The sequence below is a fragment of the Ursus arctos genome, unplaced genomic scaffold (assembly GCF_023065955.2).
Source record: "Ursus arctos isolate Adak ecotype North America unplaced genomic scaffold, UrsArc2.0 scaffold_12, whole genome shotgun sequence".
NCBI classification, from domain to species: Eukaryota; Metazoa; Chordata; class Mammalia; order Carnivora; family Ursidae; genus Ursus; species Ursus arctos.
The window spans coordinates 66,017,264-66,042,151 of NW_026622786.1; the positions used below are offsets into that span (position 1 = coordinate 66,017,264).

The 24,888-nt window shown below is 35.4% G+C and overlaps 1 protein-coding gene across 1 annotated transcript in view; it reads left to right on the plus strand.

The window, feature by feature from the left end:
- Window positions 1-24,888, plus strand: part of LOC113254217 (cytosolic carboxypeptidase 6-like) — a 1,048,184-nt gene that overhangs the window by 122,920 nt on the left and 900,376 nt on the right. The window contains exon 3 of the mRNA XM_057310254.1: window positions 24,482-24,604. Coding sequence (XP_057166237.1) covers window positions 24,482-24,604 — 123 coding nt within the window. The remainder of the gene's footprint in view (window positions 1-24,481; window positions 24,605-24,888) is intronic.

Consider the following 24,888-nt stretch of genomic DNA (forward strand, 5'->3'; position numbering starts at 1 on the left):
AGCACTGAGTAATGTATAGAATTGTTGAATCACTGTATTGTATACCTGAAACTAATTTAACACTGTATGTTAATTATACTGGCATTAAAATAAAAATAAATCTAAAAAAAAGAGAATGGGATACAAGAGTTAGGGGAATAAGAATGTCTAATTATTCAGCAAGCCTTGTGGATATCTCTCTTTTTCATCCTATTCTCCACGTCCATTGCTTTTACCTTCATCATCTCTTATCTAGACTACTGCTTCAGCCTCCTGAGCAGACTTTATATACAGTCTCATCCCTTTCCAGTCCATTGTCTATCCTACTCCAAGAGGGGTCTTTCTCTTGTATACAGCACATCTTGTAGTTTCATTCTTTTTTTTTTTTTTTAAGATTTTATTTATTTGACAGAGATAGAGACAGCCAGCGAGAGAGGGAACACAAGCAGGGGGAGTGGGAGAGGAAGAAGCAGGCTCCCAGCAGAAGAGCCTGATGTGGGGCTCGATCCCATAACGCCGGGATCACGCCCTGAGCCGAAGACAGACGCTTAACCGCTGTGCCACCCAGGCGCCCCCCTTGTAGTTTCATTCTTAAGATCTGTTAATAATTTCAGTTGTTTATGGAATAAAGTACACATTTCTTAATAAACAAGTAGGGTTTTCCATAGTCTGACTTCTATGTAACTCTCCAGGCTTTTCTTTTAAATCTCTGGACCTTTTATTTTAGAGCAACCCATCTTCCAGAATTGTAGCTTCATACCTTGGTTGCCTGGTAGACATCTACTCAAGACTCAGTTTAAGTATTACTTGTAACCTATTCTCTACCTATTCTCTAGGGAAATGTTATGGATTCTTTCTCCACCCTTCCCAAACACAGGGGGTTTACTTTCTTTAAGTCTCCATTATATAGTGTACATATATCTAGCAAAGAATGTAAAACAATTTTTTTACACTTTTTTACTGGTCCATTTCCTCTGCCTGCACTCCTTGAAGAATATCCTATGTCTTACTCATCTCTGGATCTCCAGCACCTAGCGCAAAAGTACCCGATACAGAGTATATATCCCGTGAATGCTGAGATTAATAAGAACCACAAGAAACCTTCGATAGGCCACAGTTTGGAGAACACTGTGCTAGAAATATTTGAATATTGAATCTGGTAGAAATAGATTAGGAAAACCAGCCAGATGTTGTTTTTATGGGTTCTGTTTTTAGCATGTAAATTAAAATTTCATTTAGAAGTACAACTCTAATTTGGGAACCAGAATGCAGTTGTAGAGCTTGACAAGATTACATATGTAAATTCTCCAAAGGCTGATCTATCATGATGCCTTCCTGAAATAGTGCAGTCTGTATGGAAGAATGGCCTCTTGAGTGTGCATGCCAGATTCCTTACTGCTCTAGCCCTCTTGCCTATCTCATTCAGCTCTGGGCTCTTAGCCCCAAGGGTAGATTGTACCCCATCCTGCTTCAGATTTTTCAGGGGCAAGATCTTACTGCTTTCAGGATAAAATCTAACCATCTTAGCATGCCTTACAAGGCCTTCCATGGTCTTATTCCTGTCTCCTTTGCAGACTTCCACCTTGTTCCTCCATACATAGTCTTTCTGGAACTTCTTTTCACAGTTCTTTACCTGCCTAATTGTTACACATATTTAAAGGTGTTTCAGGAGGTCTTCTGAGAGGAGAGTTTAGATGTTGCTTCTCTGTGCTCTGTGGAGGCCTTGATCTTACCTTACATTTACAATATTTATCACTTTAAGGTATAAATTAGTGGTTTCCTGGTTTGATTTTCCTACTAATATCCTTGATGGACAGGAGGTTTTAAGATTTATATTTGTATTACTAGAAACTAGCATAGTAGGTGCATAGTGGTCATACACAATGCTTTCTAAAATGAATTGATAACTCCATATCCACAGCCCAGGAGTCAATTTAAAAAATTGCTCCCATTTGGTATGACATATAAAAATATAGTTTTATTTTTTAATAATGACTGATAAGTTGTGATATATAAATATAATATATATATTTTATTTTTCGAGGGATAATTGACCTACAGTATTATATTAGTTTCAGGTATATTACATTGTATATTGACATTTGTATATTTGAAATGCTCACCACAATAAGTCTAGTTACGATCTGTCACCTTACAAACAATATGATATTGACTGTGTTCCCATGTTGTACAATACATCTCCATGTTTGATTTATTTTATAACAGGAAATTTGTACTTCTTAATCTTCACCCTTTTCACCCATCAAAACCCCTCCCCTCTGGCAACCATCAATCTGTTCTCCGTATCTATGAGTTTAGGTTTTGCTTTGTTTTGTTTTTTAGATTCCACATATAAGTGAAATCATGCGGTATTGATCTTTCTCTCTCTGACTTATTTCACTTAGCTTAATACCCTCAAGGTCTATCTGTGTTGTTGCAAGGGAAGATTTCATTCGTTTTTATGGCTGAGTAGTATTCCATTATGTGTACATGTATTTTGTGTGTGTATGTGTGTGTACACCACATATTCTTTACCAATCATCCTTTGATGGACACCTATGTTGTTTTCATATGTTGTCTATTACAAATAATAATGCAGTGAACATAGAGATGCATATATCTTTTTGAATTAGTGTTTTCATTTTCTCTACACAGATACCAGTTGTAGGAATTGCTGGATCATATACATGGTAGCTCTAGTTTGAAGTTTTTGAGGGACATCCATACTACTTTCCATAGTGGCCACACAAGTTTGCATTCCCACCAACTGTCCATAACATTTCCCATTTCTCTACATGCTATCAACATTTGTTACTTCTTGTCTTTTCGATAATAGCCATTCTGACAGGTGTAAGGTGATAGCTCATTGTGGTTTTAATTTGCATTCTCCTAATGATTAGTGATGCGGAGTATCTTTTTATGTGTCTTCTTTGGAGAAATGTCTATTCAGATCCTCTCCCATTTTTAAATGAGTTGTTTGTTTTCTCATTGACTTGTCTGAGGACTTTATATATTTTGGGTATTAGTCCCTTATGGGATATATCATTTACAAATATCTTCTCCCATTCAGGAGGTTACCTTTTTATTTTGTTGGTGGTTTTCTTCACTCTGCAAAAGCTTTTTAGTTTGATATAATTTTGTTTATCCATTTGTTTATTTTTGCTTTTGTTTCCCTTGCTTTTGGAGTCAGATCCAAAAAAAGCATCACCAAGACTGATATCAAGGATCTTATTGTCTGTGTTTCTTTTCTAGGAGTTTTATGATTTCAGGACTTACATTCAAGTCTTTAATCCATTTTGATTTTTGTATGTAGTATCAGATCGTGATGCAGTGTCATTCTTAACATGTAGCAGTCTAGTTTTTCCGTCACCATTTATTGAAAAGACTGCTTTTTCCCATTGTAAATACATGGGTCCTTTGTTGTAAATTAATTTACTATACATATGGTTTATTTCTCATTTCTATTCTGTTCTCCTGATTTATGTAACTGTTTTTATGGAAATATAGTAGTTTGATTACCATAGTAATATGGTATTCATATTAGTATAGTTTGGAATCAGGGAGTGTAATACCTCTGGGTTTGTTCTTTCTAAAGATTGTTTTGGATCTTTGGGGTCTTTTTTGGTTCCATACAAATTTTAGAGGTATTTGTTCTAGGTTAAAGAGGTTGCTGCCTGTTTTTTCCTCTAGGATTTTGATGATTTCCTGTCTTATATTAAAGTCTTTCATCCATTTTGAATTTATAGATGTGTATGGTGTAAGAAAATGGTCCAGTTTCATTCTTCTGCATGTTGCTGTCCAGTTTTCCCAACACCATTTGTTTAAGAGACTATCTTTTTTCCATTGGATGTTCTTTCCTGCTTTGTTAAAGGTTAGTTGACCATATACTTGTGGGTCCCTTTCTGGGTTCTTTATTGTGTTTCATTCATCTATGTGTCTCTTTTTGTGACAGTACTGTACTGTCTTGATGATTACAGCTTTGTAATACAGCTTTAAGTCTAGGATTGTGATGCCTCCCACTTTTTCTTTTTCAACATTAAGGCTAAAATTAACAGCACAAGAAACAACAGGTATTGGTGAGCATGTGGAGAAAGGGGAACCCTTTTGTACTGTTGGTGGGAATGCAGACTGGTACAGCCACTCTGGAAAACAGTATGGAGGTTCCTCAAAAAGTTAAAAATAGAACTATCCTATGACTCAGCAATTACATTACTAGGTATTTATCCAAAGGATACAAAACTACTGATTTGAAGGAGCACATGTACTCCAATTTTATAGTAGTATGATCAGCAATACCCAAATTATGGAAAGAGCCCAAATGTCCATTGACTGATGAATGGGTAAAGAAGAGGTGGTATATATTTGCAATGGAATATTACTCAGCCATCAAACAGAAGGAAATCTTGCCATTTGCAACAACATGGGTAGAACTAGAGTATATTATGCTAAGCAAAATAAGTCAATCAGAGAAGGACAAATACCATATGATTTCACTCATATGTGGAATTTAAGAAACAAAACAGATGAATATAGGGGAAGGGAAGGAAAAATAAAGTAAGATAAAAAAAGAGAAGGAGGCAAACCATAAGAGATTCTGTAGTTCAGGGAACAGTGTTTCTGGAGGGCAGGTTGGTAGGGGGATGGGCTAAATGGGTGATGGGTATTAAAGATGGCACTTGTTGGGATGAGCACTGGGTGTTATATGTAAGTGATGAATCACTAAATTTTACTCCTGAAATGAATACTACGTTATATGTTAACTAACTTGAATTAAAAAAAAAAGAAAAAAAATTTGTTCTAATTCTGTTAAAAATGTCATTGGAATTTTATAGGGATTCATTGCATTGATCCTGTAGATTGCTTTTAGGTGGTATGGACTTTTTAACAATATTCATCAAATTCAGAATTTGATAAGAATAAAATACCTTTCCATTTATATGTGTCTTCTTCAATTTCTTTCATCAGTTTCTTATACCTGTTAGTGTTTGCATCATCTTCAATTTTTTTTTTTCATTAGTGCTTTATAGTTTTCACAGTACAGGTCTTACACCTTCTTGGTTAAATTTATTCCTAGGTATTTTATTCTTTTTGATGAAATTATGAATGGGATTGTTTTCTTAATTTCTTTTTCTGCTACTTCATTATTAGTGTACAGAAATGCAAAAGATTTTTGTATACTAATTTGCATATCCCACAATTTTACTGAATTCATTTATCAGTTCTCACAGTGTTTTGGTGGTCTTCAGGATTTTCTGTGTATAGTATCTTGTGATCTGCAAATAGTGACAGTTTTACTTCTCCTGTACCGGTTTGGATGCCTTTCATTTATTCTTCTTGCCTAATTTCTACGGTTAGGAATTCTAGTACTATTATGAATACAGGTAAATAGAATGGGCATCCCTGTCTTGTTCATGATCTTAGGGGAAAAGCTTTCAGCTTTTTACCATTGTGTATGACATTAGCTGTGGGTTTCTCATATATGGCCTTTATTATTTTGAGGTCTGTTCCCTTTATACCCACTTTATTGAATTTTTATCTTAAATGGATGTTGAATTTTGTCATGTGCTTTTCTCTGAGTCTATTGAGATGATCATATGATTTTTTCTTTCATTTCGTTAATACGGTATTTCACATTGATTGATTTGTGGATGTTGAACTGTCCTTGCATCCCTGGCAGAAATCTTACTTGATTGTGGTGGTATGAGTCTTTAAATGTATTGTTAAATTGGTTTGCTAATATTTTGTTGAGGATTTTTGCATCATATTCATCAGGGACATTGGCCTGTGATTTTTTTTTTTTTGTTTGGTGGGGTCCTTTTCTGGTTTTTGTATCATGATAATGTTGGCTTCATAAAAGGAGTTTGGAAGCGTTTCTTCCTTTCGAATTTTTGGGAAAAGTTTGAGAAGCATGGATATTAAATCTTTGAATGTTTGGGGGAATTTGCCAGGGAGGCACTCTGGTCCTGGATGTTTGTTTGTTGGGAGGTTTTTGATTAGTGATTCAATCTCCTTACTCTAGTAATTGGTCTATTCAGATTTTCTATTTATTTATCATTTAGTCTTGGAAGCCTGTAAGTTTCTAGGAATTTCTTCATTTCCTCTAGGTTGTCCCATTTGTTTCTATGTAGTTTTTTATAGCAGTCCTTTGTATTTCTGTGGTTTCATTTGTGACTTCCATTTCATTTCTGATTTTGTTTATATGAGCCCTCTTTTTCTGTTAGTGAATGTGGCTAAAGGTTTGTCAATTTTGTTTATCTTTTCAAGGAATCAACTGTTAGTTTCTATTGTCTTTTTAGTCTCTATTTCATTTATTTCCACTCTGATCTTTATTGATTCATTCCTTCTACACTAACTATGGTCTTTGTTCTTTTTCTTCTTCCTTTAGGTATAAAGTTAAATTGTTTGAGATTTCTTTTGTTTCTTGAGGTAGATTGTATTGCTATGAATTTCCTTTAGAACTGTTTTTGCTGTATCCAGTAGCTTTTGGTATGTCTTATTTCTCTTTTCCTTTGTTTCTAGGTATTTTTTGATTTCTCCTTTGATTTTTTCCTGTGACTCAGTAGTTGTTCAGTAACATGTTATTTAATCTCCACATATTTGTGATCTTTCCAGTTTTTTTCTTGTAATTGATTTCTAGCTTAATACCACTATAGTGGGAAAAGATCCTTGATATGCTTTAAATCTTCTTAAATTTATTGAGACTTGCTTTGTGGACTAACATCTGATCTATCCTGAAAAATGATCCATGTGCACTTGAGAAAAATGTGTAATTTGCTTTTGAATGGAATGTCCTGTATATATTTATTACATCTTTCTGGTTCATATGTCATTTCAGGACAAGGTTTCCTTATTGATTTTCTGTCTAGATGATTTGTTCATTGTTCTAAGTAGGGTGTTAAAATCCCCTACTATTTCTATATCACTATCAATTTTTCACCTTAGGTTTGTTAATATTTGCTTTATATGTTTTGGTGTTTATATGTTGTGGGCATATGTATTTATAAATGTTAAATCTTGTTTCTGGATTGGCCCCTTTATCATAATGTAGTGCTCCTCTTTGGCTTTTTTTTTTTTTTTTTTAACAGTCTTTGGCTTTTTAAAAAAAGTCTGTTTTGTGTGATTGACTATAGCTAACCCAGCTTTTGTTTGTTTTCCATTTGCAGGGGATATCTTTTTATATCCTTCATTTTCAATCTGTGTGTGTTTTGACTACTGAAGTCAGTCCCTTGTAGACAATACATAGATATGTCTTGTTTTAAATCCATTCAACTACTTTTATGTCTTTTGACTGGAGAATTTATTCCATTTACATTTGAAGTAATTACTGATATGTACTTATTGCCATTTTGTTAATTGTTTTCTGGCTATTTTTGTTGGTCCTCTCTGTTCTTCCCTTCTCTTTTTCTCTTCCTTTTCGTTTTGATGACTTTCTTTAGTGTTGTGTTTAGATTTCATTCTCATTTTCTTTTCATTTTTTAAAATTTTATTATGTTAGTCACCATACAGTGCATCATTAATTTTTGATGTAGCATTCTCATTTTCTTTAGCATATTAACTATAAGGTTTTCTTCTGGTTACTGTGAGATTCACTTATATCATCCTGTGTATATTGATAGCCACTTAAATTTGAACACATTTCAAACCATACATTTTTACTCCCTCCCCGCCTTTTTTATATATGATGCCACATTTTACATCTTTTATGTATCCATTAACTAATTATTGTTGTTTTAGTTTATTTTACTATTTTGCCTTTTAACCTTCTTAGTAACTTTACAAGTAGTCAACTGCCTTTACTATATATTTATCTTTTTTAGTGAGATTTTTACTTTTGTATGTTTACTTGTTATTAAGTAGTGCCATTTCTTTTCAGCTTAAATAAGCCCCTTTACTATTTCTTATAAGGCCAATTTAGTAGTGATGAACTCCTTTAGCTATTGCCTGTGTGGAAACTCTATTTCTCCTTCAAATCTGAACAATTACCTTGGTGGCTAGCATATCTTTGGCTGGAAGTTTTTCCTTTCAGCACTTTGAATATGTCTTGCCATTATTTTCTGGCTTGCAGAGTTTCTGCTGAGAAATTTGATAGTTTATATATATATTTTTAAGATTTTATTTTTATTTATTTGAAGAGATAGAGACAGCCAGTGAGAGAGGGAACACAAGCAGGGGGAGTGGGAGAGGAAGAAGCAGGCTCATAGCAGAGGAGCCTGATGTGGGGCTTGATCCCATAACTCCAGGATCATGCCCTGAGCCGAAGGTAGACGCTTAATGACTGCACCACTCAGGCGCCCCTGATAGTTTATATTTTGATAGCTTGCATGGAACAATTTGTTTTTCTCTTGATGCTTTTAAGATTCTCTCTTTATCTTTAACTATTGCCATTTTAGTTATAAAATGGCAATAGTTAAATGGCATTTTAATTATAAAATATATAAAATTATATATGTCTTAGTATAGCTGTCTTTGGGTTTATCATATTTGGAACTATGTGGACTTCCTGGACCTGGATGTCCGTTTCCTTTCCTAGGTCAGGGATATTTTCAGCTATTATTTTTTCAAAAAAATTTTCTGCTCTTTTCTCTCTCCATCTCCTCTCTCTGGGACCCCTATAATGTGAATATTTTTCCACTTGATGTTCCACAGAGGTCCTTGAAGTTATTTTCATATTTTAAGATTCTTTTTTCTTTTTGCTGCTCTGTTTGGGTGCATTCCATTGCTTTATTTTCCAGCTTACTGATCTGTTCAGCTACTTCATTTGGTCTGGTGTTGAGCCCCTCTGTGGTATTTTTCAGTTCTGTTATTGTATTCTTTAGCTTTGTGACTTCTGGTTGGTAGTTTGTTATGTTTTCTCTTTGTTGAAGTTCTCACTGTGTTCATCCATTCTTCTCCCGAGATCAGTGAACATCTTTATGACCATTTCTTTGAATTCTTTATTAGGTTGGTTCTTATCTCCATCCCATTATGGTCTTTTTCTGGTGTTTTGTTTTGTTTTCTTTTTGGAACATATTTGTGTATTATTTTACTTTGCTTGACTCTCTGTGTTTATTTCTATGTATTGGTAAAACAGCTACTCTTTCAGTCTTGAGGGACTGGCCTGGTGTAGGTGATGATCCTTTTTGTTAAACCTTGCCTTACCCCTTGATTGTTTCTTGAACCTTTGTGATGTCTAAACTGCTTGATTTGTTCTTGATATGTTCGTTTTGTTGAGGGTGCGCCAAGACCTGCCAGTCATCCAAGGGTTGGCCTCTAATTTAGCACCTAATTTCAGGCTGATTGGAAGCCAGACCTTCAGGTAGCAGCTTTAAATTATGCAAATATAAGTATTCCTGTCAGGTGGGGGGGGGGTCGCACCTGGGTGGCTCAGTTGTTAAGCGTCTGCCTTTGGCTCAGGGCGTGATCCCGGCATTCTGGGATTGAGCCCCACATCAGGCTCCTCCGCTGGGAGCCTGCTTCTTCCTTTCCCACTCCCCCTGCTTGTGTTCCCTCTCTCGCTGGCTGTCTCTGTCAAATAAATAAATAAAATCTTAAATAAAAGAAAAAAAAGGTAGTCCTATGGGGTCACAATCATAATCTCTGCTGCCTTCCAGACCAGGAGATCTGGAGGTGTCCCGGAGCAACAGTTGCAAAGATTGGAGCTCCACATGATTTATAAGCTCACTTCTGGGAATCATGTTAAACTGTAGCAATGTCATGTGGTTGAACAAAGATGGTGTCTCCCTTCTTATGTTCCCTGGGAATGCCTCTTTAACCTCTTGCTCTGTTGGAAACTTGAAGCCTATCTCTCAGGGTAAAGATCCAAGCTAAGTAAACAGGGTTTTTTTTCATGTAAAGACTGGAGTTGTATTTAGTCTGCTGTGTGTTCAGTGCCCTGGGGATGGTGGCCTGCCAAAAACTCTCTTTCTGATTGGTGTAGTCCTGTGGACGCTGGAATACCAGCTCTCTTAGCCACAGGGCCAGGTGATCATGGGGTATTCCTGTGTGGATTACATGTATTTGCTGGTTTTTGCAGGCAGCTGGAGAGTGTGTGAGGGAGGACATGCTTACTAGCTTCAGTAAAATAGCAGGGAAAATGTCTTGACCATACACACCTGTGGGCTTTGACAGTGTAGCAGGAGAGTGTGTATTTCTGTGCATGTGTACTGACTTTAAGATGGGAACATGAGAATGCCACTGCTCCTGGCACTCACCAGCCCCCACCGGTGGGCAAGGTAGCATAGCAACCACTGGCTCTTGCAGACTTAACTAGGGAGTGGGAGAACACCTTCAGTGCTTGTGCTTGCCTGTTCCAGCCAGGGAGAGGGTGAGTACTGCTACCACATGCATTCTCTGGCCTCATCATGTGCCAGGATCACTTTCCCCTGCCCATCCTAGTAAGGCAGTTAGAGGGTGTCACCTATGAGATCCACAAATGAATCTCCCTACATATAGTCTAGGTGCTTGCTTATTAATTAATTTCAGAGAGAGAGAGAGTGAGTGTGCATGTGTGTGAGCAGGGGATTGGGGTGGGGCAGACAGAGAGAGAGAATCTCAAACAGGCTCCACATGCGGTGTGGGATTCTGACTAAGGGCTCGATCTCACAACCCTGAGGTCATGACCTGAGCTGAAATCAAGAGTTGGGCACTTAACTGACTGAGCCACCCAGATGCCCCTAGGTACTTTTTAAACTGCTGGTTTTTTCTCTTAGTCTAGGAGCCCTTTAAGAGGGGATCTCAATTTTTTATAGCACTTTGGGACTCTTGACATCAGTCCTATTTCTTTTCTAAACCAGGTGTTCTGGGGGCTCTTTTCTCCAGTGCAGATTTCAGCAGCTGGAGTGCCCTATATTGGGCACCAACCCCTTTCTCCTCCTCCTGTGTTGAGATCCCTAACTGTTGTGTGTAGCTGCACTTGGTATATAGGGTTTTTGTCATGGCTGTGTCTGTGCCTCTTCGATCTTTTTCCTTTGTTGTGGACAGCATTGTACTTTTCCTTCGTTGTGGACCTCATTTCATCTAGTTTTTGGATCTTTTTCAGCAGGGAATGATGTATCCATGGGAAGAGGTGAGTTCAGCAGCTTCCTATGCCACAGTCTTGGGCCTCCTCCTCCAAAATATACTTTAAAAAATTCTTTTTCCATTGAATATTCAATTCAATAATTATTTATTGAAATTACTTTATATCAAATTTTTTAGTGCAGTGAATGTGGGTGTTTCTATTAATATTAATCAAATAATATATGGTTCTCTGCTCTTGACTAGCACATAAATGGAAGGTTAGTGTTTAAGTGACTGGTTTGGAAGTGGACATTAAGGCAAATGGAACTTGGTGTAATACAAAATAGAGAGGGTATAAGTAGATTTTTGGTGAGATCAAGGGAGGGAGATAAATTATGGCAAATTTTTGGGAAATTGGATGCAGACTACCCTGTAAGGGAAAAATAGGCCAACCATTTTTTTTTTAAAGGGTGTTGGATGAAAATAGAGAAATCCAAGACCATAGCTTGCTGAATTGAGGCTCATTCATGGTGATATATTTAATAAGCCAAGCAAGAACTCAGCCATAGGTCCACATTTCTCCAAACCATATGGCGCCAAATTATACTGTCTATACTGAATTTTATATTTTTACAGAAATAGAACATTTAAAAAATTATATATATTTTTATTTTCCATGTAGTCTTAACTAGATGGTCAGCTTTTTGAAAGCATTAACGTTAATTATTAGTATATTCTTATTTTATTGAGTGATAGATTTAAAACTTATTTTTCTTATGTATTTCCTTAGTTCTGGGCACAAGATAGAGTGGGTATAGTAATTGATCTTCAATACATATTAGGTAAGATTGTAGCTTAACAAATCTAGGTGTCTTATTTGTATTATAGATATATGTGGCTAGAAAGAATTAGGATATGTATATTTAGGAAATTACTAAGAATTTTTTAAAAGTTTTTGGAGTGTATCTTGTATATTTGTAATGAGAACAAAAGTGATAATATTTTATAAAATCCTAGGACATCATATGGTTTCACTCATCTATGGAACATAAGAAGTAGGAAGATCGGTAGGAGAAGAAAGGGATAAAGAAAGGGGGAGGTAATCAGAAGGGGGAATGAAGCATGAGAGACTATGGACTCTGAGAAACAAACTGAGGGCTTCAGAGGGGAGGGGGGTGGGGGAATGGGATAGGCTGGTGATGGGTAGTAAGGAGGGCACGTATTGCATGGTGCACTGGGTGTTATATGCAACTAATGAATCATGGAACTTTACATCAAAAACCAGGGATGTACTGTATGGTGACTAACATAATATAATAAAAAATATTATTATAAAAAAAAGAAAAATGTTGAATTGGGAAGTAAAATGCCAAATTTACAAAAAAAATCCTAGGACAAAGCTATGTAACTAGTTTATGGTGGTTAAAGTCCTCAATGAATAGATTGAGGAATTTTAGATTTATGTTCTTGGCTCAGAGTTTGTGGTTTTAGTCTCATCTTTCATGTAATTTTTTCCCAAAATTATGAAGCCTTGGAAATATGACTTTATAATGGAACTTCTGACAGATCCCTTTAACTGTATGTCACTTATACACAGGGTAATTTGTTACTCTTTGGAGGTGTTTTAGCCTGTGAGGTGGAATATATGTTCTATATAAAGGTCAGTTTTTAATTAATAAGCTGTTTTTCTTGTTTTTGACCGATATGAATTGATTGTAACTTTAGTGTACAGCCTTGTCCCCATTGTCCTTGGTTTAGCTTTCTGTGGTTTTAGTTATTTGTGGTCAACTGTGGTCTAAAACACAAAATGGAAAATTCCAGAAATACACAATTCATAAGCTTTAAATTGTGCGCCATTCTGAGTAGCATGATGAAATCTCTTGCCAACCTGGTTGGGATGTGAATCATCCCTGCAGTGTATTTACATTGTATAGGTTGCCTGCTAGTCATTTAGTAGCAGTGTCAGTTATCGGATTCACTGTATCACAGTGCTTGTGTTCAAGTAACCTTTATTTTACTTAATAATTGCCTCAAATTGCAAGAGTAATTATGCTGGCAATGTGGATATGCCAGAGAAAAGCTGTAAAGAGCTTCCTTTAAGTGAGAAGGTGAAAGTTCTTGACTTAAAAAGAAAAAAAAAATCATATGCTGAGGTTGCCAAGATCTATGGTAACGTCTATTGCAGTATATTGTTATAATTGTTGTATTTTATTATTAATTAATCTCTTACTGTGTCTGTTATAAATTTAGCTTTATCATAGTTATTTATGTATGTATAGGAAAAAATATGGTGTATATATAGGCATCCACTGGAGGTTTTGGTACATATTTTCCCCAGATAAGGGTAGACTACTGTAAAGTATTTTCCATGTAAAAATGGAACAAATTTAGTCTTTGCCATATCTATCATCTGCATAACCAACTTAAATTTCAAAAATTCTATGCATCCCTAAAGTCTATTTCTAGATGTCTCAGTAGCCTATTTATCAGAGTAAAATAAGACATAATTATTGTATTATTTCTTCAGGTACATGCTACATTGATAGATATACATCTTTCTTTGTTTTTTCCTCCACAAAATATGTTCATAATTTTTATTGCTAAATATTTGTTATCTATGTAGTGTTTTACAAAGGCACATAAATAATAATAACATTAGTAAGATCAGATCATTATTTCCTTAAATCTCAATTTTTAAATTTTCTCTTCTCATCCTTAAATAGGAAAAATTCATTATGTTACTCTGGCTCTATGTTTAGAGGCAAATATTTTACATACTATATAATAAGGGTGTTTTATAAGGGTAATTTAACTGGATGATACAGTAGTCAGTGTTTACTTCAAAGAAAAGACTTCCCTAAGATACACTTTATGGATTTCAATTTAAGTTATTCCCTTCCTTTCTGAATCCTCCCTTATACTTTATAGGTTTGAATCTTTTAGTCTTTTTGTTAAATACACTTCTTTCAGATACATGTATCTTAATGATGATGATGATAATCATGATTCTAATAACAAACTACTTACTGAGTAAATTCTGTGTTCTAGGTGATTTACATATGTTTTCTATAACTTCAGAACAACATAAGCAAACTTGAAGCAAACAGACTCAGAGGTTAGGTTAAATTACTTAACAAAGGTTACACTGCATATGTATCTAAGTTAGGTGGATTCGATCTCAAGTCTATGTTACTTTAAAATCCAAATTCTTACTGCTAATTCATGCTGCCTTAGATAAATGTGGGGTATTATAAAATAAGAATGAAGAGTCTGGATTCAAAAATATAGGAAAAAGAGCTATTTGGCTGAACATTGAAGTGAACAGAAGTCAAGAAATTAAAAGTTATTATTTTATAAGAACTGTTCCATTATTCCGTGACACCTTGGATTATTTTGTGCTACTGTAAATGATTTTTAATCATTTTGTATACATTTGTAATGTAATTGAGATACGATTTTTCTGAGAACAAGTAACTGTATCTCCTGCTTTGTGTATTCAAATGATAAGCCAATAAATTGCACTATCATTATGTACTATATAGTTCACCCTATTCCCTTTTTGGTCTTTGTGTCAGTATACCACATGTTTTGTGGAATCTTGCTTTCTTTTACTATGTGGTCTCATTATATCACAACTGTTTAATTCTTTTAAAGAACCAGCTCCTAGTTTCATTGATCTGTTCTATTGTTCTTTTGGTTTCTATTTCATTAATTTCTGTCTAATCTTTATTAATTTTCTTCTCCTACTGGGTTTAAGCTTTATTTGCTTCTCTTTCTCCAGCTCCTTTAGGTGTAAGGTCAGGTTGTATATTTGAGACCTTTCTTGTTTCTTGAGAAAGGCTTGTATTGCTGTATACTTCCCTCTCAGGACTGCCTTTGCTGCATCCCAAGGGTTTTGAACAGTTGTGTTTTCATTTTCATTTGTTTCCATGAATTTATTAAAATTCTTCTTTAATTTCCTGGTTGACCCATTCATTCTTTAGTAGGATGCTCTTTAACCTCCATGTATTTGAGTTCTTTCCAAAATTCCTCTTAGGATTGAGTTCAAGTTTCAAAACATTGTGGTCTGAAAAACAACTGTTTATTTTAGTAAACTGTAAATGTAAATGTGCTGTTTATTTATTTTTATTTTAATCTTTTAATTTCCCTCCATATTTTATAAATTAATCAATTAAACAGCAATCATGTCTAAGTAAGCAAACTATCTGATTAAGAATATGCTGCTAATATAATACAGAGCTGCCAATGTCCAATGACTTCACATCTTAAAGAACAGACATATGAAAAAATGCTCAGCATCACTCAGCATCAGGAAAATACAAATCAAAACCACAATGAGATACCACTTCACAATGGTCAGAATGGATAAAATTAACAAGTCAGGGAATGACAGATCTTGGCAAGGATATGGGGAAAGGGGAACCCTCTTACACTATTGGTTGGAGTGCAAGCTGTTGTAGCCACTCTGGAAAACAGTATAGGGGTTCCTCAAAAAGTTGAAAATAGAGCTACCCCATGATCCAGCAATTGCACTGCTAGGCATTTACCCCAAAGATACAAATGTAGTGATCCGAAGGGGCACATGTACCCCAATATTATAGCAGCTTTGTCCATAATAGCATAACTATGGAAAGAGCCTAGATGTCCATCGATAGATGGATGGATAAAGAAGATGTGGTATATGTATATACAATGGAATACTACTCAGCCATCAAAAAATGAAATCTTGCAATTGCAACGATGTGCTTGGACCTAGAGGGTATTATGATAAGCGAAATAAGTGAATGAGAGAAAAACAATTACCATATGATCTCACTCATATATGGAATTTAAGAAACAAAACAGGATCACAGAGGAAGGGAGGGAAACATAAAACAAGACAAAATCACAGAGGAAGACAAACCATAAGACTCTTAATCATAGGAATCAAACTGAGGGCTGCTGGAGGGGAGCTGGGTGGGGCATGGGGTAACTGGGTGATGGGCATTAAGGAGGGCACATGATGTAATGAGCACTGGGTATTATATAAGACTGATGAATCACTGAACTCTACCTCTGAAACTAATAATACATTATATGTTAATTAATTGAATTTAAATAAAAAATTTGCAAAAGGTAAATAAAATGTTAAACATTTATGCCCTCATTTAAGATCAACATGGTATTGTCAGGATTTGTTAACAAGGATGAAAAAACCGGAAGAACCTCATGATTCATTCAGTAAGTGTCTGTATCAATGTGTCATTTCAAATATTAGCAGTGAAGTCCATGGTAAAATATAAGTAGTGTTTTGGGTAGGTGGGGTTGTTACTTTGATACGTCCCACTGCTCCTTGAATCATATTTTTTATGAAATGCCAGAACCTATCTTTCTTTAAAAAAAAATTTCAAGTTTTTATTTAAATTCCAGTTATTTAACATATAGTGTAATATTCGTTTCAGGAATAGAATTTAGTGATTCATCACTTACATACAATACTCAGTGCTCATCACAACATGTGCCCTCCTTAATACTCATTGCCCATTTAACCTATCTCCACCATCCACCTCCCCTCCATCAACCCTCAGTTTGTTCTCTATAGTTAAGAGTCTGTTTTATGGTTTGCCTCTCTCTCTCTTTTTTACTGTTTGCTTTTTTGATGAATTTAAAACATATCACATATTCCCTGCTCTCAACAGACACAAAACTAATATTCAACATTGAAATCAAATTCAGCTCCTAAATATGTTTTTTAGTAATTCAATGAATATTTATAGATTACTGACATTATGCCAAGAATTGTGTCATTCTTGATCTGGAGAGAGAGAGAAAGTAGTGATAAAAAGGTAAGGCATTAGATTCTTCTGATGAGAAACCACAATTACTAGGGGTAAAAAGATGCACATTATTAATAATAAAAAGGCAATAATGCTATAATAAAGGTATAAACAAGATCCTGTGGGAACAGAGAGGAACAATCACTTTGGGAAGGGTCAGGTAGGAGTTCCCAGAGCAGATGACATTGTATGTAGGTCTATAGGGTGAGTAGGATTTACACACAAGGTGCAACAGGGATATGCATATATCCAGGCATTGGAAAGCACAATAGAGTTTTAATGTTTGCATTTGTGTGTAGAATCACTATAAACACAACTGCTACTAATGTAAACTGATATAGGAGTATTATATTAGTGAATCAAAGAGAGTATGTGGCAATGCTTTTGGTGACATAATTTTCTAAAATTGTAGTACTTCTGGGTAAAATTATGAACAAATACAATATAATCCTTTCTTGGTTTATATGTTATATTCTTGAAAAAATCAGTATTTATTAAAGCTATACAAAATGTATATAACAGAGGTAGGTTCTAAGCTCAAAGAATTACAAATAGGATTTTTACATATATAGTATCTGTATAGGACATTTGAAAGTTGTACTGGACTCTCCTCTACTTTGCAGTATATCTAGCATTTCTGGTCTCCACCAACCAAATGACATCACTGTTCTTTCATCGTTATGAAAACAAAGAAGCACCTCAACAAATGTCCAGAATGCCCTGTAAGAATACTGCTCACATTGATAACTATCTCAACAGAATAATTATAATAGGGGCGCCTGGGTGGCACAGCAGTTAAGCGTCTGCCTTCGGCTCAGGGCGTGATCCTGGCGTTCTGGGATCGAGCCCCACATCAGGCTCCTCCGCTATGAGCCTGCTTCTTCCTCTCCCACTCCCCCTGCTTGTGTTCCCTCTCTCGCTGGCTGTCTCTATCTCTGTCAAATAAATAAATAAAATCTTTTAAAAAAAAGAGTAATTATAATAATAGAACTAACAAAAATTTTTAGAGAAGCGGAGAATAATATATATAAACCATTTCTTTATCTTTCCTAGCAGAGTGTCAGTAGATACCATTTAAACTGATAAATGAACTATAATATTGTGCTTGTTTTTGTCTGCTTGCTCCATCTGGTCTTTGTTCCCTTTCTCCTCTTTTGTTTTCTGCCTTCTTTTAGATTGATTGGCCATTTGTTTTAATTTCATTTTATCTTCAATTTTGGCTAATTGATGACCTTTTTTTTTAGTGTTTTGCTTTTCAGTATACATCTTTAATTTATTATAGTTCATCTACTTTCAAACAATATTATACAACTTTATATTTAGTTTAAGAAACTTGAAACAACATACTTCCCATTCCTCCCTCCCATCTTTTGTGCTACTCTTGCTATTTATTTGACTTCTACCTGTGGTATAATCTCATAATACATTGCTACTATTTATTCTTTAGATAGTCATTTATCTTTTGGAGTATTAAACATAAGAATGTATTTACCTTCATTTATAATATTTCTGGAGTCCTTAATTTCTTTGTGTGGATCTTAGCTTATATCTGTTATCATTTTCTTTAGGCCAGAAGAACTTTCTTTAACATATCTTATAATACCAGACTGCTGATAATGAATTCTCTCATCTCTTGCTTTCCTCAAAATACCTGCATTAATTTTTTAAAGCTGTTTTTCTTTCAATAATTTAAAGACGTCATCCCCTTGACTTCTGGTTTGCACAGTTTCTTATGAGTAGTGCACTGTAATTCTGTAATTTTTTTCTTAGTTCCTTTGCATGTGATTTGTATTTTCATATATGATATATAAAGTTTTAAAAATAAATGTTTTGCTTGGTGCTTCTTGGGTCTGTAGCTGGATATTTTTCATTAATTGAAGAAAATCTTAGGTGTTATCTCTTAAGATATGTCTTCTGCCCCATTCTTTCTCATCTCCTTCTGGAATTTTAGTTATACATATGTTAGATCATTTGATATTGTTCCACAACTTTTGGATGCCATGTTTCTTCTTTTTCTTTTATTTTTTTATCTTTGTTATGTTCAACTTATTTCTATTGATCTGGAGTTCATTAATTCTTTCTCATCTGTGTCAAGTTTACTGATGAGTACATTGAAGAAATTCTTCATCTCTGTTACTTTATTTTTTAGTGTTAGCATGTCTTTTTGGCTCATTATTGTAGTTTCCATCGTCTGCTGAAATGCCCCATTTTTTCATGCATTTTGTCCTCCTTTTCCACCAGAGGCTTTAGCATATTCGTCTTAGTTATTTTATTTAATTTTTAAAAAAGATTTATTTACTTATTTTAGGGGGTGGTGGGGCAGAGAGAGAGAGAAAGAAAGAGATAAAAAGAGAGAGAGAGAATCCCAAGCAGGCTCCATGCCCAGCTTGGAGTCCCATGTGGGACTCCATCTCATGACCCTGAGATCATGACCTGAGCTGAAACTGAGAGTTGGATGTTCAACCAATTGAGTCATCCAGGTGCCCCAGTCTTAGTTATTTTAATTCATTGTCTGATAATCCAGTGTCTAGTCATTTTTGAATCTACTTCAATTAATTGATCTTCATAGACGGTAGGTTGTTTTTTCTTGATCTCTTTTTGTATATTCCACAATTTTGTGTTGCATACTTGACTCCTAGTGTAGAACAGTAGGCAATGATAGAAGTGCTACTTGTCACTGGAAATGGATACATCTCTTCTTGTCATTTGTGTGAGGGCTTATGTCAACCTAGTCAAGAGTTAAGCTGGGTTAAGTTTCATTGTTGCTATGGTTATCTTGAGTTTATCACTAGATCAAATTCTTCTAAGGTTACTTTTTTTTTTTTACATTTTAATTTATTTATTTCTTTATTTTTAAAATTAAGAAAATTAAATTCCAGTATAATTAATGTGTAGTATTATATTAGTTTCAGGTATACAATATAGTGATGCAACAATTCTGTACATTACTTAGTGCTCATGATCGTGGTAAGTGTACTCTTAATCCCCTTCACCTGTTTCATCCATCCCCTCACCTTCCTCCCCTCTGGTAATCATCAGTTTGTTCTCTGTATTTAAGAGTCTGGTCTTTTGTCTCTTTTTTTCTTTATTCATTTGTTTTGTTTCTGATTCATGTATAAGTGAAATATTATGGTATTTTCTTTCTCTGACTTATTTTGCTTAACATCATACTCTCTAGATCCATCTATGTTGTTGCAAATGGTAAGATTTCATTCTTTTTTATGGCTGAGTAGTATTCTATTATATCTATATATCTATATATCACATCTTTATCCATTCCAGATATATCCCATCTTCTTTGTCCATTCATCTGTTGATGGACACTTGGGTTGCTGCCATAATTTCGCTATTGTAAATAATGCTGCAATAAACATAGGAGTGTATGTGTCTTTTGAATTAGTGTTTTGTATTCTTTGGGAAAATACCCAGTAGAGGAATTACTGGATCATATGGTAGTTCTGTTTTTAATTTTTGAGGAACCTCCATACTGTTTTCCATAGTGGCCATACCAGTTTATATTCTTACCAACAGTGTATGATGGTTCCTTTTTCTCCACATCCTTGTGAACACTTGTTTCTTGTGTTTTGATTTAACCATTCTGACAGGTGTGAGGTGATATTTCATTGTGGTTTTGATTTGCATTTTTCTGATGATGAGTGATGTTGGGCCATCTTTTCACATGTCTGGTGGTCAACCTATGTCTTCTTTGGAGAAATGTCTTGTGTCCATTTTTAAATTGGATTATTTGTTTTTTGGGTGTTGTTCTATAAGTTCTTTATATATTTTGGATACTAACCCTCTATCATATATGTTATTTGCCAATATCTTTACCCTTTCTGTACACTTTTAGTTTTGTTGGTGATTTCGTTTGCTGTGTAGAAGCTTTTTATTTTGATGTAGTCCCAAAGGTTTATTTTGGCTTTTATTTCTGTTGCCTGAGGAGACATATCTAGAAAAATGTTGTTATGGCTGATGTCAGAGAAATTGCTGCCTGTGCTCTCTTCTATGATTTTTATGGTTTCAGATCTCACACTTAGGTCCTAAGTCCATTTTGAGTTTATTTTGTGTATGGTGTAAGAAAGTGGTCCAATTTCATTCGTTTGTGTGTAGCTGTCCGGTTTTCCTAACACCATTTGTGGAAGAGACTATCTTTTTCCCATTGCATATTCTTGCCTTCTTTGTCAAAGATGAATTGACCAAATAACCATGGATTTATTTCTGGGCTCTTTATTCTGTTCTCTTGATCTATGTATCTGTTTTTGTGCCAGTACCATACTGTTTTGATTACTACAGCTTTGCAGTATATCTTAAAATCTGGGATTGTGATACTTCTAGTTTTGTTTTCCTTTTTCAAGATTGCTTTGGCTGTTCAGGGTGTTTGGTGGTTCCATACAATATTTAGAATTATTTGTTCTTGTTCTGTGAAAAAATGTTGTTGGTATTTTGGTAGGGATTGCATTAAGTCAGTAGATTGCTTTGGGTAGTATAGGCATTTTAACAATAGTTGTTTTTCTAATCCATGAGCATGGAATATCTTTCCATTTGTTTGTATCACCTTTAATTTTTTTCATTGGTGTTTTATAGTTTTCACAGTACAGGTCTTACACCTCCTTGGTTAACTTTTTAATAGGTATCTTATTATTTTTGGTATAATTGTAAATTCAGGTTGTTTTCTTAATTTCTTTTTCTGCTGCTTCATTAATATTGTGTAGAGATGCAACAGATTTCTGTATATTGATTTTGTATCCTCTGACCTCACTGAATTCATTCATCACTTTTAGTAGTTTTTTTGGTGGAGTCTTTAGGGTTACCTTATTCCTGAGGGAAAGGGCTAGAGTGACTGAGAGTTTTTCCTCATTCATCTGCTCCACCCTAAACTTTTGTCCTTTACTGGGTATTCCTGCCACAGACAGGGTTTATTTCTGCTTTAGTCTCACTTCTAGCAGTAGATTACAGTTGTGTTTTAGTGCTTGCTATTTTAGTACGGAGGGGGCACGAGTATTTCTGTTGTCTTGGTCTAGCCTAAGACCAGGACCTTACCTTAGGCAGGTCCTGTATGCTGTGGTCTTGGGGTGGAATTTTTTCAATGATCCCATCTGTCTTCCCTCTTTTATCTCTGCCTTGAATCATTGATGGGTCTTGTGTGAGACAGTCTTTTCTTCCCCTCTTCCAGGTATAGAGGATATTTTCTTTTGCTGTTCCTCTTCCTGTTTGGAGTCTTATTTGTGCACTGAGGTTTTAAGGTTTGCTATTTCTCCCCTAGTGGCTTAAGGTCCTTTTCTTCTCCATAAGGGAAAACGATATTGGTGCGGCTTCATGCCTTTTCTATAACAGAAGCCCATCCCCTTCTCCATTCCTGCATTACAATGAAAAGGCATTTTCTAGTTTTCTGCCCTCCCCCTAATCTTTCTCCTAAACACCTGATGGAGGCATGTACAGAAGAGTCTGCCAGTGGGTGTGAACTCCCTTTCTGTCTATGACTCTAAGGTTCTATACCCTCCTATTTGCTATATTTGACTTTTAATAGTTAAAAAAAAATTAGCTTAATTCTTTTTACTCACTTGTATGACACCCAGCATTTCTTCCTCCTGTGCTCTGCTGTAAAGTGCTTGCTTCCCTCTTTTTTTGGTAGGGCCTGACTTTCCTTGGGTATTAGATTATTGTTGCCCTGCAATCTCCATTTTCTGATAGATTTTTGTAAGTTATCATTTTGTTCTTTGTTGGGATATATCTTATTAAGGTGGAAGCTATGATTTTTCCAACTTTCTACATCCAACTAGAAACTTCTAAAATTAAAAAAAAATTAAAGTTCCTATTAAGAAATATAAGTTCTTGGGGCATCTGGGTGGCTCAGTCGTTAAGCATCTGCCTTTGGCTCAGGGCATCATCCCAGGGTCCTGGGATGGAGCCCTGCATCAGGCTCCTCTGCTGGGAAAGCCTGCTTCTTCCTCTCCCACTCCCCCTGCTTGTGTTCCCTCTCTCGCTGGCTGTCCTTCTCTCTGTTAAATAAATAAATAAAATCTTAAAAAAAAAAAAAAGAAATATAACTCCTTTTTTTAAAATTTTAAATTCAATTAGCCAACATACAGTACATCATTACTTTCAGATGCAGTGTTCAATAATTCATCAGTTGTGTATAACACCCAGTGGTCATCACATCATGTGACCTCCTTAATGCCCATCACCCAATCCCCCCACCCACCTCCCCTCCAGCAACCCTCAGTTTGTTTCCTTTGGTTAAGGGTCTCTCATGGTTTTTCTCCCTCTCTGATGACTTCCCATTCAGTTTTCCCTCCCTTCCCCTATGATCCTCTGCACTGTTTCTTATATTCTGCATATGAGTGAAACTATATAATTGTCTTTCTCTGATTGACTTATTTCACTCAGCCTATTACCCTCCAGTTCCATCCATGTCAAATTAAATAGTAAGTATTCATCCTTTCTGATGGCTGAGTAATGTTCCATTGTATATATACCACATCTTTTTTTTTTTTTTTTTAAAGATTTTATTTATTTATTTGACGGAGAGAGAGACAGCCAGTGAGAGAGGGAACACAGGCAGGGGGAGTGGGAGAGGAAGAAGCAGGCTCACAGCGGAGGAGCCTGATGTGGGGCTCGATCCCAGGAACCTGGGATCACGCCCTGAGCCGAAGGCAGACGCTTAACGACTGAGCCACCCAGGTGCCCCAGTATACCACATCTTCTTTATCCATTTATCTGTTGATGGACATTTTGGCTCTTTCTACAGTTTGGCTATTGTGGACATTGCTGCTATGAACATTGGAATTCAGGTGCCCCTTCGGATCATTACATTTGTATTTTGGGGTAAATACCTAGTAGTGCAACTGCTGGGTTGTAGGGTAGCTCTATTTTTAACTTCTTGAGGAACCTCCATACTGTTTTCCAGAGTGGCTGCACCAGCTTGTATTCTCACCAACAGTATACTATAACTATGTTAATTCAGTAGTTCTCAAATTATTTCTGGTTGTGGAATATTAGGAAGTTATAATGCTAGTTATAGAATTGTTTTATTTGAATTAAAATAACTAACTAAACAGTTCTTTTTTTTTTTAAAGATTTTATTTATTTGAGAGAGACAGAGAGCACGCGTGTGCAAGAGAGAGTGAGAGAGACAGCGCACAAAGGTGGGGAGAGGCAGAGGGTGAGGGACAAGCAGACTCCCCACCGAGCAGGGAGCTTGACGTGGCACTTGATCCCGGGACCTTGGGTCCATAACCTGAGTCGAAGGCAGACGCTTAACTGAGCCACCCATGAACCCCTAACTAAATATTTGTGAGAATTTAAATATAGTAATCACTTATTAAATACTTGGTGCAATTTAATGAACATCTTTTGGATTTCAGTAGTCATGCTAGATATTTTCATATCTAATTCTCATAATATAATTTCGAAGGATTGGTTTTGCCATTCCTTAATTACGGATGAGAAAAACTGAGTGTTAAGGGTATTAAGCTGATTGCTTTGTAGCACAGAATTAATATTTAGTAGAGGTGAGATTTCAGACCTTATGTTTCTGATTTCAAAATGTATCTTGTTTCTACTCTACAACACTATATAGTTCATTTCTTACTGTCTGGATAAGCAATAAATGACAGGGGAGGGGCAAATTAATAATAAAAGTCATATGGACTTATATTCCTAAATATATTTTGATTTCTGTTAAACATGAACCTTTTTTTTTTTAATAGGCAATGATATGGGAAATGACGATGCCATCGGAGGGAATGTGAGCAAATATATGGTGCTTCCGTCTGGATACTGTGGACAGCCCAAGAAAGGACATCTTATCTTTGATGCTTGCTTTGAAAGTGGTGAGTGTATTAAAGACTGTTGCTTTTGAATTTGTCTTAGATTGTTTCAAAATCCAATTCATCTGACCATTCAGTGTGATTCAACCCATTTATTATTTCATCATAGTGGAATAAGTTGTCAGGGAAAAATCACTTTTTAAAGAATTAACTTGGAAATACTTGAAAATGAAATTTTGTGTTTTGTTGCTGTAAGTGATTATTTAATGGTATAATGGTAATACTAATGAACATTGATATAGCACCTTATATTTTACAAAATAACTTTTCAGATATTATTTCTCTTG